The sequence below is a fragment of the Gracilinanus agilis genome, chromosome 2 (genome assembly GCF_016433145.1).
Source record: "Gracilinanus agilis isolate LMUSP501 chromosome 2, AgileGrace, whole genome shotgun sequence".
NCBI lineage: Eukaryota > Metazoa > Chordata > Mammalia > Didelphimorphia > Didelphidae > Gracilinanus > Gracilinanus agilis.
In genome coordinates this window covers 332,258,490-332,272,510 of record NC_058131.1, presented here as the reverse complement: position 1 = coordinate 332,272,510, position 14,021 = coordinate 332,258,490, and the positions used below count along the sequence as shown (strand labels likewise).

The following is a 14,021-nucleotide window of genomic DNA, read 5'->3' as shown; positions in this document are numbered from 1 at the left end:
AGAGAGAGAGAGAGAGAGAGAGAGAGAGAGAGAGAGAGAGAGAGAGAGAGAAGGGAGGGAGAGAGAGAGAGAGAGGGAGAGAGGAGAGAAAAGAGGAGGGAGGAGAGAGATAAAGAGACAGAGATAATAAATGAATAGATGGAGAGACAGAGAGACACAGACAGAGATAGAGACAGAGAGACAGAGGCAGGAAGGAAGAGACAGAGTTACAGAGAAACAGACCAGGAGAATGAAAAGAGAGAAAAGAGAAGGGAAGGGGAGGGAGAAGAAAAAGAAAGAAAGAGACCAAGATAGTAAATGGATAGATGGAAAGAGACAGACAGACAGAAAGAGGCAGGCAGAGAGAGACAGAGTTACAGAGACAGACCAAGAGAACAAAAAGAGAGAAAAGAAGTATGGAGGGAGAGAGAGAGAGAGAGAGACATGGAAGAAGAATGAGAATGAATGAGGGATGACAGTGAATTGCAGATGTCTGGATGCCTTACTCTGAGGTCCCTGCCAGCTTGGAGCTCCTGTGATTCTAGGGATTATACTAGACTAGAAAGGTTTTTTTTCCAACTCTAGCATCTTAGGAAAGGTACCATGGCACCAAGGCAACCATGGCAACCAGGCACAGGGAAGAAGTAGAATTTATCCTGCATTTGGGAAGTCTGGGTTCAAATCCTCGCTTCAACAGGATTTGAGGCAATGTAGCATATGGAGTTAGAATCGGAGAGCCTGGGTTTAAATCCCACCTCATACATCCTACATGCTGGCCGCTTTGTTTCTCTAAGATGAATTTTCCTCACCTGTAACAAGAGGAGAATAAGGGAAGGGAGAACAGCCATTTCTCTAAAGTCCACTAGTGCCAGGCTCCGCACCAAGTCCTCTCACAGATATTCTCTGATTGATCCTTGTGAGGAATCTGCATGAGGGGGCTGGATTACATGGCCTCTGAGGTTCCTTCCAGCTGAATCCTAGCCATGTGGATGAGACTCAGCCATTTGGGGTCTTATTTCCTCATCCGTAAAATGGGAATAACGCTACCTTCAACCACTCTATAAATAAGAGTCGGCCATCTATGATTCTATTGCCTGTCCTATACTGACCCCATCTACACCTATTTGCCTTGCTATAATCAGCAACTTTCTAAAGCTTCTAAAGCTGGCCAGTTTTTGCTTCATTTTAAGGAAAGGAATAGTGTCTTCCGAGAACTGATTCCCAACAAATAGCTTTAGCTTGCATTTATGTAATACTTTAAGGTTTTGGAGAGTACTTTAAAGATGCCATCTTCTTTAATCCTTACAGTAACCTTGTGAGGTAGGTGCTATTTTTATTCCTATTTGATAGATGAGGCTGAGAGAGGTTAAATAATAGCATTTATATAGCATTGTAAAGTTTGCAAAGCTCTTGACAAATATCTCACTCTTTCCTCACAACAACCCTGGGAAATAGTTACTGTTATTATTCTAATTTTATAAAGGAGGAAACTGAGGCAGACAGAGGGTAAATGGCTGGTTGAGGGTCATACAGCGAGGAAGCATCTGAAGTTGGATATGAGCTCAGGTCTTCTTGATTTCAAGTCCACAAGGTATTGCCTTGCTGCCTACATATACATTAGACTGTGAGTTCCTTGAGTACAAAGCCTATCTTTTGCCTCTTTCTATATCTCCGGTGCTTAGCATAGTATCTGGTACATTTTGTTGTTCAATAATTTTAAGTGTTTGGTTCTTCGTGAGCCCGTTTGGGCTTTTCTTGGCAAAGATACTGGTGTAGCTTGCCATTTCCTTCTCCAGCTCATTCTACAGATGAGGAAACTGAGGCAAACAGGGATAAGTGACTTGCCTAGGGTAATATAGCTAGTATGTATAGATATATGTGTATACATATATATGTGTATATATAGAGAGAGAATGAGAGAAAGAGAGAAGAGAGAGAGAGAATGAAAAAGAGAGAATGAGAGAGAGAATGAGAGAGGGAAAGAGAATGAGAGAAAGAGAGAGAGTGAGAGAATGAGAGAGGGAAAGAGAATGAGAGAAAGAGAGAGAATGAGAGAAAGAGAGGAAGGAGAAAGAGGAGAGAGGAGAGAGAGAGAGAAAAGAGAGAGAGAAATGGACCTATGATTTCGCTGGTATGGGGAAAACTCCCAGATGAGGAAACTGCAGGACTCCAACACCTTCTCTGCAACTTATATACAGGCTTAGAGAGTTTCCTGGGTCATTGCCCAGGAAGTCTTTGAATCAGATCTTCCCGACTCTGTGCTCTATCCACTGTGCCATACAACTGCTGTGAGAGATGGGTTAAATTAGTTTCTTTAGTGATTAGTAATGATTATTTATGGTGCTTCAGTCCTGTTCCATCGATGGGTTTTCCCATTTCTTTTAATCACTTAGATTTTTGTTATTGTCATTCAGTCATGTTCTAGGACCTCAGCATACCGTTTCTATCTGTGAAGTTCTGTGTTGGTTTTTTTTTTTTTGGTTTGCCATTTCTTTCTCCAGTGGATTAAGGCAAACTTGGATTAAAGGTCTTGCCCAGAGTCTGTGAGGTTGGATTTGAACTCATGTCTTCCTGACTTTGGGCCCAGAACTCCATCCACTGAGCCACCAACTGCTTCTGGGCTTCTGCTCAGTTTTCTAAAGCTCCCAGTTTAAAATATGCCTTCTCTCCAGACATCTGACCTAGGCTCTGATAAACTGCTACCCTTGAGAAGATATGGGATGAACTCAGTACGCCTGCCTTTGTTCATTCAGTTCAATTCAATTCCACATTTATTAAGCACCTACTATATGCAAGACCCCATGCAGGTACTGAGCAGATAAAGCTAAAAATGAGTTCCTGCTCTTTAAAAAATGCATACTCAGCTGGATGGCTCAGTAGATAGAGAGCCAGATCTAGAGATAGGAGGCCTTGGGTTCAAATAGGATTCTAAGAGGATAAATGACTTGCCCAAGGTCACATAACTAGCATATGTCAGAGGAAGGTCTTAAACTCAGGTCTTCACAAGGGGAAGGCAGGTGGCACAATGGGTAAGGTCTAGAGTCAAGAAGTCTCATTTTCCTGAGTTCAAATCTGGCCTCAGACACTTCTTAGCTATGTGACCCTGGGCAAGTCACTTAACCCCATTGCTTAGCCCTTATAGTTCTTCTGCCTTGGAACCAATACACAGTATTGATTCTAAGACCTAAGGTAAAGGGTTTTTATTTTTTAAATGCATACTCCAATGGAATGGAACTGATATAAGGCAGGCTGGCATAATAATATAGTAATAATAGTAGCAGCTAAGACTTATATAGCCTATTACGGTTTGTAAAACACTTGACATATAATCTTGTTTAATCCTCATGGTGACTTTGTTAAATAGGTACTAGTATTATCAGCTTCTTTTACAGCTGTGGAAACCAAGGCAGACAGCAAAGAAGTGGCTTGCCTGGGATAAAATAGTGAAGTACCTGAATTTAGATGTTCCTGACTTCACACCCAATGTTCCCACTACGACACCATCTAGAGAGCTGGCCTGGGAATCATTGAGCCAGGCAGGTTTTTTTTTTTTTTCAGTCCTGCCCAACTCTTCATGACCCCATTTGGAGTTTTCTTGGCAAAGATACTGGAATGCTTTGCCATTTCCTTCTCCAGTTCATTTTTCAGGGGAGGAAACTGAGGCAAGCAGGGTGAAGTGACTTGCCCAGGGTCACCCAACTAGAAAGTGTCTGAGGCCAGATTTGAACTCAGGAAGAGGAGACTTCTTGAGTCCAGGCCCCATCCACTGTGCTACCCGCCTGCCTCTCGTGAAGACCCACATTTAAAACCTTCCTCTGACATATGCTGGGCAAGTCATTTATTCTCTTAGAATCCTCAGGCAGCAGTCTTAGACTGTAAGTGGCAGAAAAGGTGATTGTGTACTGTGAAGAATTGAATGAGATTACATCTGGCCAAAAAAAATAGATTGTCCATAAATAAGTGTGATTGCAAGGCAGAAAGAAAATAACTGAGGAGGAGTTTAGACAAAGGGCTGTGAGAAACATGAGGCCAGCAAGGTCCTTTTCAGTTAGGAATATCCTAGAAGGCTTCATGGAGGAAGCAGCACCTGAGCTGGGGCTTAAAGCAAGGGAAGGAATCAATGAGCAGAGATGGGGAGAGGGTGTGTTCCAGGGGTTAGGGACAGCCTGCACAAATGCAAGAAAGTGGAAGAGGGGAAATGAGCCTGGAGAAGAGTCAGTAGGGGTCCTGCCTGGCTGGGAACAGTGTTTCCTCTTCTGAAAAAATGAGGTGGTTGGACTCAGTGAAGGTCTCCTTCGCAATCGACTCGTAGACTCATAGGATCTCGGGATTTAGAGTGAAAAGGTCGCTTCAGGGGGCAAGCGAGGTGGATGGAGAGCCAGGCCTAGACACAGGAGGTCCTGGGCTCAATTCCAGCCTCAGACCCTTCCTCGCTGTGTGACTCCAATTCTAAGGCAGAAGTAAGGGTTCAAAGGGGGAAAAAGTCTCTTCCAGCTTTCTGCCTAGGATGCTAAAGCCAGAAATGTTCATCGGAGGCGGACTGTGTGAGAAGCCTTGAATGCTGAGCTAAGCAACACATGTTTTATCTGACAGGCATGGGGAAGGGCTGAAGGTGCTTGTGGAGTGAGAATGTCTTCTCTATCACCTCTGGTCCAATCGGGGGTGGGCAGTGCTTGGAGATCCTGGCATAAAGGTTCCAGGCACTGGGAGTCTGATTATTATGGATATGAGTCCATATCTGTATTGAGGAAGATTAAGCAAATACATGCGGCTAGATGGGAAGTTTCCACTTAAAGGAATATGAACTTTTTTTAAACTCTTACCTTCCATCTGAGAATCACTACTGTGCATTGGTTCCAAGGCAGAAAAGCAGTAAGGGCTAGGCAATGAGAGTGAAATGACTTGCCCAGGGTCACACAGCTAGGAAATGTCTGAGATCAAATTTGAACCCAGGACCTCCCATCTCTGGGCCTGGTTCTCCAACCACTGAGCTACCCAGCTGCCTGCCAAGCCTTCTTGACTTGAAACAAGAGGTTCTGTCCACTCAGGGTGGAGCCTAGCATAGTCTTTGGCCAAGACAGCTCCTGCATCTGCCTCTTCCCCTCTGCTCCCATGGCAAGCACCCTCGTTTAGGTTCTCTGGACTATGATAGGCTCCTACAATCTTTTTTTTTTTTTTAAACTAGATCTGTGATTTCAGTGGTCTAGGAACTTTCAACGAGGAACTTCTTTAGAGCACGCCATCATCTTCTATGCCACTTACTGTCTAAGACCACCTAAGGACACCAAGAGGGTAAGTGACTTGTCCAGGGTCACAGAGCCAGCATAGATTGGAGTCTCCTCCCTCCCTGCCTCCATTCTCTTTCCTCTTCTCTGTACTCTGCCCAGCTTCCAGAATAATCTTCTTAAGGCCCAGTTGTGACTATGGCACTAACCTGATCAGAACCCACCAATGCCTTTCTAATGCCTCCAGGATAAAACACTGCTGCCAGCTCCTTAACCTGGCAGGAAGCATCCTCTACAATCTGGCTCCAACCTTCCTCTACAGCCTCCTTTCACACGACTAACCTTCACACAATTCTACTGAATCAGTACTTGAGGCTTGTTGTTCACCGGTGGTCTCCTTCTCCCCTCTCCCTTCTATTCCCAGGCATTCCCTCACTCATGGGAGCCTTCCCCACTGACTCTCGTCTGTCTGTCTGTCTGTCTCTCTCTATCTTTCTGTGTCTCTTTGTGTCTCTGTGTCTCTCTCTGTCTTTCTGTGTCTCTCTGTGTCTCTCTCTCTCTCTGTCTCTGTCTCTGTCTCTCTCTGTCTCTCTCTCTCTCTCTCTCTCTCTCTCTCACTCACTCTTTCTTTCTCTCTCTCTCTCTCTCTCTCTCTCTCTCTCTCTCTCTCTCTCTCTATCCTTTTCTTTTTTGGAGGTCCACTCCCGGCGCCACTTTCTCCAGGAAGACTTCTAAACTTCTGAAGCTGAACATATCCTGTGTCTTCAAATGTTCTTGGGCTATTTTATCTAGCTCTCTTCTTTCTACCATTACACTTGAATCATCCCAAAGTGTACTATCTTTATAAATGCCAAGGATAGAGCCTTTCCTCCACATAGATGGCAAGCTCCTTGAGGGCAGGGATTGTTTCATTTTTTACCTTTGACGGTACATATTTTCCTTATCCAGAAATTCCTCAGAGGTCTCGACACCATCACAATATCCCCATCGCCCAGGACTGTGTCACCTCACACATAACAAATATTTGCTAGATTTTGGTAACTTAAATAGAATTGTGTTGCGAGACCACCTAGCCAAAGCTGGCTCTCTAAATACCTGAGCTTGTTATGAGGTAGGAAAAATAGATATTATTTCTTTTTATAGAGAAGGAAATAGAATCTCAGAGATTAAATGTGGAGCAGAATCAGACAATGTATACGTATCTGAGAAAGAATTTAAGGATTTTCTGAGCTATCCCTTTTCAAGAACAGACAGTTCAGTTCTCACACCTTGAGGAGTCCAACACCAGGATGGGGACAGAAAGAAAACCACCCATCAGCCACCAGCAGGAAGCTGGTTAAGGAAACAAATGGTAGCAAAGAGCCTTGTGATGGGAGAGCCTGAGTTTGTTATCATCCACAGCCACCTGTGTAACCTCCCAAATCGTTTTCTTTTCAAAGTAGAGGAAAGAGGGGAGGGGGCATCCCAGGCTGGAGAGAACCCAAAGAAAAGCTAGCAGAGCTAACCGAGACTCCAATCCCTTTGGCCCCGGCTCCCTTCTGAGCTCTTAGTTCCGCTGCTGTCCGCAGCACCCTGGGCTAATCACTACTAGGAGCCGGTTCTAGGAGGCCTCCGCTTCTGTACTCACTGTTGCTCACTGATCACCCATTGGTTCATTTTTAATCCCAGAAAGGCCTGTCCCCACCAGGAAAGAACCTCAGAATCACAGAATCGTGACTAGTACTCATAATTTTCTTCCCCCTGGAGCTGAAAAGGACAGAAGAGATCAATCAAGCTATCCCCCTTCCTTTAATAGGGTAGCTAAGAGGCACTGGCAGATAGAGATAAAGCGCAGGGCCTGAAGTCAGGAGAGTTCATCTTAATGGGTTCAAATCTAGTTTCTGATACTTACTAGGTGTGTGACCCTGGGCAAATCACTTAACCTTGTTTGCCTCAGTTTCCTTATCTGTAAAAATGGGTCAGAGGAGGAAGTAAAGACACTTCAGTGTCTTTGCCAAGAAAACCCCAAACTGGGGATGTAGACTCTAAATCAGGGGCTGGCAACATATGGCTCTTTCTGCAGGAGCCATAAAGTCAAATTTTTTTCAGGTGCAGTTACAGGAGCGCGCACTGTGAGCACTGTACGGCTCTCACGAAATTACATTTTAAAAAATGTGGCATTTATGGCTCTCATGGCCAAAAAGGTTGCCGACCCCTGGTCTAAATGATCACTCTATTGCAAATATTAATAATATGGAAATATGTCTTGATTAATGATACATGTAAAACCCAGTGGAATTGCTCATTGCTACAGGAGGTGGGGAGGGTGAAGGGGAGGGAAAGAATGAGAATCATGTAACCATGGGAAAATAGTCCTAAATAAATAAATAAATTTTTAAAAAGAAGGAAAAAAAAAAAGAAAAACCCAAACTGGGTCAGGAAGAGTCAGAACCAACTGAACAACAACTTCCTTTTACAAATAATGACATTTCAGGAGCAGAATCAGGAGAACCATATACACAGAGACCGATACACTGTGGCACAATCAAATGTAATGGACTCCTGTACTAGCAGCAATACAATGACCCAGGACATTTCTGAGGGGCTTATGAGAAAGAATGCTATCTACATTCAGAGAAAGAACTGTGGGAGCAGAAACACAGAAGAAAAACAACTGCTTGATCACATGAGTCGATGGGGACATGATTGGGAATGTAGACTCTAAGTGATCACCCTAGTGTAGATATAAATAATATGGAAATAGATCTTGATCAATGACACATGTAAAACCCGGTGGAACTGCTCATTGGCTATGGGAGGGGGTGGAGGAAGGGGAGGGAAAGAACACGAATCATGTAACCTTGGGGAAAAAATTCTTAATTAAATAAAATTTTGCAATAAAAAAAAAATAAATAATGACTTTTCAGCCCAGAGCCCTTCTGATCTCCACAGGTGTTCGCGCCCTTCCTTCCATCTCTTAAATGGGTGTTTAGTTTGCAGGAATCTTTACATTGACGTTTTCCTATACAAGTTTCTCCTTCGGCAGGCAAGCTCCTTGAGGGCAGGGTCCGCTTCATTTTTATCTGGTATCTCTCGCACCTGGCACCCAGGACATATGTAATAAATGCTCATCGCGGGAATGAAAGTGACTCACCCAAAGTCACGAAGGTAGTGTGGGTCAGAACCTCCTATATATACAAAGCGCTTTCCTTAGCAACCCTTCTGAGCCCCATTTTATAGACAGGAAACGGAAGCCCAGAGACAGGAAGTTACTTAAGCTCTGACAACAGCAAAGGAATGTGAAAACCAGATACAAAGCCAGGTCTCCTGACCCAGGTCCATCCAATGGTGCTGGGCGGACTTCCTGTACTGCCTCTCCAGTATAGTCACAACAATAACACCACCACCTGGGATTTAGTCTGCGCATCCTCAGGGCAACAATAATTCAGTTCAAAGAAAGGCTTGCTAATTTTTAAAAATCAACTTAAAAGAAATTTAAAAAAATAAGCTGCTCTAAATTCTTATTAAAGTAATTAGAGAGATGAATTATTTTAAGCACCTATTTTGGGCTTAAACCCTTTATTTGGGTGGTGATGCCTTGAAGGTGTTGAGAAAAAATACCCGACCAAGTCCTTGACCCAAGGGACTTCCAGTAGAATCAAAAAGGACTCCAATAAATAGGAGATTCCAGATTGCTATAGGAATAAAAGAGAGCTTGACAAAGTTTTATGTCAGAGGAAACATTTCAGCTAAGGAAATCAGGGAAGGCTTTATGGAAGAGGTGACATTTGAGGTAGATCTTGAAGGAAGGGATGATAGGATGATGAACAGGCAGAGAGGAGGTTGGAGTTTATTCAGGGCTGGAGTATAACCTGTACATTTGAATGGAAGCAGAAGATGGCAAGGCAAGATTAGGGCACAGGTAGTGGGCTAGTCTGACTTGGACAAGCAGTATGGAAAGATGAATTATATGAAATAAATTATATTTTTAAAAAAACAAATGGGCTGAAGTTATAGTTTGAATACCTTCAAAGCTGGGCTAAAGAATTTGTATTTTCTCCTAAAGGCATTAGGGAGCCACTAAATATCTTTGAGCAGGGGAGTGAGCTGTGCATCAGGAAGGTGTTTCTGGCAATGTGAAGGTTGGCTATGAGAAGAGGGACAGGAGACAGAAAGACAAGACTGCTCTCAGGAAATGCAAACTCATTTTCAGCTCAGATCAAACAGTCATACTAAGCCAAACATCATTAGAAAGATGAGTCTGCTACTGTTACAAAAATTATAATGTCTGTGTCACAGAGCCAAACAGAAATGGGTTTCAGATTATCTGTAGTTTGGGATTGTTCCTAATTTTTTTGATTATCTATATCACTTATGACTCCTTCTAGCCGCATAGATAATATAGAAAGTTGTTCAGTCATGTCTGACTTTGTGTCAGCATTTGGGGTTTTTTTGGCAAGGACACTGGAGTGGTTTGTCATTTCCTTCTCCAGCTCATTTTACAGATGAGGAAAGTGAGGCAAACAGAATTAAAGGGACTTGCCCAGGGTCCCACAGCTATAGTTAATGTCTGAAGCCAAATTTGATCTTGGATCTTTCTGACTCCAGGTCTAGCTTTCAATCCACTGGGCCACCCAGCTACCCAGAATAAAGTTGACTAACTGGAATTCCTGACAGAGAGGAGATGGACTCAAAAATTAAAAAAAAATTTTTTTGATGGCTTAACTATCCATATTTTTTTCTAGAGTTTTGACTTTCTTTTTTTTTTCCTTCTCAATATATATAGGAGAAAAGGAGGAAAAAATAAAATGCTTATTCATTTTTTAAAAATCAATTTAGGATTAAAATAAAGATTAGGATAAAATTTCCCGTACTGGTATACAGATTGTTAGAAGATTGAGAGAAACCCTTTATTTCTGGCACTGAGATAGCTCCACAGAACACCCTAACAGAGATGGGGAACACGGAGAAAGCATGAAGGAAAGGTTTACTAAATGATATTTCTGTCCCAGACCCTATAATGCCGATATGACCTGGGCATCTGGGATTTGCTTAATCTCTTTGAGGCTGGATGGCTCTGACGTTGACCTTGGAGTTCAGGCCGCCTCTCAGGCCATGAAGAATGCCTCCTCCAGACGTTTACAAACTCTGGGTAAGATTGCTGGCCCACACCCAGGGCCTAGGTATTAACTTGGCAGAGAGAAGCAATAAAAGAAATAGAGCAAGAAAGGACTGAAATAAAGATGAGGGAGAGGGGAGGAGAAGCCTGAGGGGAGAGGAAGACTGGCAGAGTTTTAGGGAGCCTATCTATAGCACCTCAGTTTATTATCCATTTTAATGGATTTGGAGAATCATCTACCTCTGCACAGACCCCGGCGTTGCTTAAGGACTTTACATCCAGATGGTCAAAATGTCCTTATTACAGACATAATTAAAGATGGCTTCCCCAAACCCATGTCAGTTCTGCGTTGCCCACGTTGACGAGGCTTCCATTTAGCCACATATTGGTTTTGAAAAACTACACTGGTTTGTCAAAATTAAATTCAGGGAGCTAGCTAATGTCAGTACTTACCTATAGGCTTCTCCCCCTGCCCTTTTTTAATACTTAATTTATTTTAAAATTCATTGTTTAGAATTTTGAGTTCCAAATTCTTTCACTCTCTCCAGCCCCTCTCCCATTTCTAAAGATGGCGAGCACTATGAAATCAATTATACATGTGAAATCATGCAAAACATTTCTATATTGCATCTTTTATGTTGCAAAAAAGCAAGAAAAAATGAAAAAAGTATACTTCCCAATCTGTCAAAATTCCCTATCTGGAGATATATAATATTTTTCATCATGAGGAAATGTCTTGAGCAATTGTATCCATCGGAGTGGATAAGTCACTCACAGTTGATTCAAATACAATATTGCTGTTACTGTGTACAGTATTCTCCTGGTTCTGCTCCCTTCACTTTTCATCGGGTCTTATGAGACTTCTGGGTTTTTCTGAACCCATCTTCCTCATCATTCGTTATAGCATGATAGGAAGCCTAGGTGTTACAGTAGATAAAGCGCAAGGCCTAGAGTCAGGCTTTGGTTCAAATCAGCTTCAGATACTCTAGCTGTGTGACCTTGGGCAAATCACTTAAACTTTTTTGCCTTCTATAAAATGAAGTAGAGAAGGAAACAGCAAACTGCTCCAATATCTTTGCCAAGAAAACCCCAAATGGGATCACAGAGTCAGACACTACTAAACAACATTCCATCAAAATAATATTCCATAACTTGTTCAGCCATTCCCCAGTTGATGGGAATCCCCTCATTTTTCAGTTCTTTGCCACTATTTAAAAAAGTTGCTATAAATATTTCTGGACAGATAGGCCCTTTCCCTAATACAGGCTTCTAGATGATAAATTCAGTATCAATAATTGCGAAATACATCTTCCAAGCCTAAAGAGAATGGGAGGAACTCTGGCCCTATGGCATGTCACCTACCTCTCTGAACTTCAGTTTCTTTTTCTGTAAACCAGGTTCCATAATACCCACCCTAATTATTTCAGGACCTGCCATGAGGATCAAATGAGATAATTTATGCAAAATGCTCTGTAACTGTAAAGCTCCTCTTATACAGTATATGATTATACTTTCCTCCTCTCTAAAATGGGGCTAATAATACTGATGCTAATTATCTTACAGTCTTGTCATGAGGAAAATGCTTTATAAATCAAAGGTGCTATGGAAATGTAAGTTATTATTATCACAAAAAGTGAACAAAGAAATGAAAACTTCTCTCCTTCCCTCAAGACTTCGAGAATGGATGACTTCATTGAGTGTAGGTGCCTCCTACCCCAACGCTGGTCACAACAAGTCCTCCACGATTTAGTACATGGACTTTGAGAGCAACTATAGTCCCAAAGAGAAATTCATCTCCTCATGGTAATGTGACTCTCAAAAATTGGGCAGTTCCCCATTGGGAAGGGTAAGGGAATCACAGTATCTCACACTTAGAAGAGAGCTCAGTTTAACCTGTACCTCAACAGAAATCTCTTCTACAATATTATGCCTGATGAATATTCAGTCTTCCAGCCTCCATGTGAAGAACCTTCAATGAAGGACACTCTCCTACTTCCTGAGGCGGTCCATTCTACTTGTAAACAGCTCTAATTGATGGGAAGCTATTCAGCACATGGAACCAAAGTTACCTTTGTAATTTCAACCCACAGCTCCAAGTTCTGCCTGGGGAACTGAGTGACCCGTGTTATACTTGATTCAGTTTAATAAACATTTACTGAGTTTCCAAAGCAGCAGAGTGCTCTGTGTAAAACTGGCACTGGGAGAGATCCAGAGCTTAGATAAGGCCTTGCCCTCATGAAGCTTGAAATTTAATTGAGGGATGTATAGCATATACACAGGTGCAAAACAAGGCATGCTGGGCACATTAAGTGGGAAAAAAGAGAATTATAAGTAGGGAATCAAGGAAGGCTTCCTTGTATTTATTCAAAACCTCTTCAGGGGGCAACTGGGTAGCTTAGTGGATTGAGAGCCAGGTCTAGAGATGGGAGGTTCAAATCTAGCCTCAGACACTTCCCAGCTGTGTGACCCTGGGCAAGTCACTTGACCCCCATTGCCTACCCTTGCCACTCTTCTGCCTTGGAGCCGATGCACAGTATTGACTCCAAGACGAAGATAAGGGTTTAAAAAACAAACAAACAAACAAAAAAAACAAAAAAAAACAAAAAACAACCTCTTCAGAATTTGGCAGTACCCAACAGGAAATGTGCTCCATTGTCTTGGGATTTGAGAAGCTAAGGTTCCCTCCAAGCCATGCTGAGGCATCAAGATGTCAGAGGGAGGAGAAAAAAAAGATCTTCATTAATAAGATGAATTGGGGTCTTTGTTCCAGCATCTCAAGTCAAAGCTCACCTCGGTTCTCACTTCAGAAATACTCACATCCTTCTCTTCCAAATAATTCAGGCAGCACAGCTTTCCCCAGAGAAGAAATGGAGAAATGAATTCCTATATCTCCCAAAGGTTCCCTGAAGACCTAGACTTAGAGGGGGCACTTCCAAGAACCCCATTAATCCAACCCCCCTTGGAAGGGAAGCTCAGGGATGGGAAGGCTAAGAGAAGAGTTGCTTGATAATCCAATTAATGTCTTAAGGCTGGGAGAAGTCAGAGAACTAGTGAGATTTGATCTTAGATCTGTCGACCACAGTACACAAAAAAAAGCTATGAAAAGAAAATGATCAAACTAATATAAGAGCTGATAGGAATAAACTAACTTTTGTTGCCTTTGAGTCAGGATTAAACACCAGCCAAAGAAAGGACTCTTTTTTTTTTTTTTTTTTTTTTTTTTTTTTTTGCTGTTGTTCAAATTCTCAGAAGATTAAGAACTTCTTACCTTCGCTGTATCTTCTCCTGTGAGATCTCCAGGTAGCCTGCAAACAAAGATAACAATTCTCAGCATCCTCTAAACAGTTCAAAGTGGCCTGACCTGAGAAAATTGTTTTTCTTTGGTGAGGCCACAGAAATTCAAGGGAAGGTGAATTTTCATTGGTTTCCAGGGAATGAGCTCTTCAGAAACTGGGTGTGGAAAATTTAGTCTTGAGGGTTGCTGAATTATAAACTACTAGGGGACACCATTAGATAAGAACGTGAATTACTGAGTTCTCAGAAGAGACCATGATGGAATCAGTTAATGAATTAGCAAGCACCGATTCACGGTCTGTTATATACCAGGTACTGATCACTAGGCATTGGGAATCAAAAAAATGAAACCATCCCTGACCTCAAGGAGATTACATTCTACTAGCTAGGAATAGGAGTCTGGTGAGTTTCAGAATATGTAATAA

At 42.3% G+C, this 14,021-nt stretch overlaps 1 protein-coding gene across 1 annotated transcript in view; it reads right to left on the bottom strand.

Annotated features, from left to right (window-relative positions):
• The window catches only part of WHRN (whirlin), a 162,470-nt gene that overhangs the window by 32,803 nt on the left and 115,646 nt on the right, over window positions 1-14,021 (bottom strand). The window contains exon 5 of the mRNA XM_044659773.1: window positions 13,571-13,607. Coding sequence (XP_044515708.1) covers window positions 13,571-13,607 — 37 coding nt within the window. The remainder of the gene's footprint in view (window positions 1-13,570; window positions 13,608-14,021) is intronic.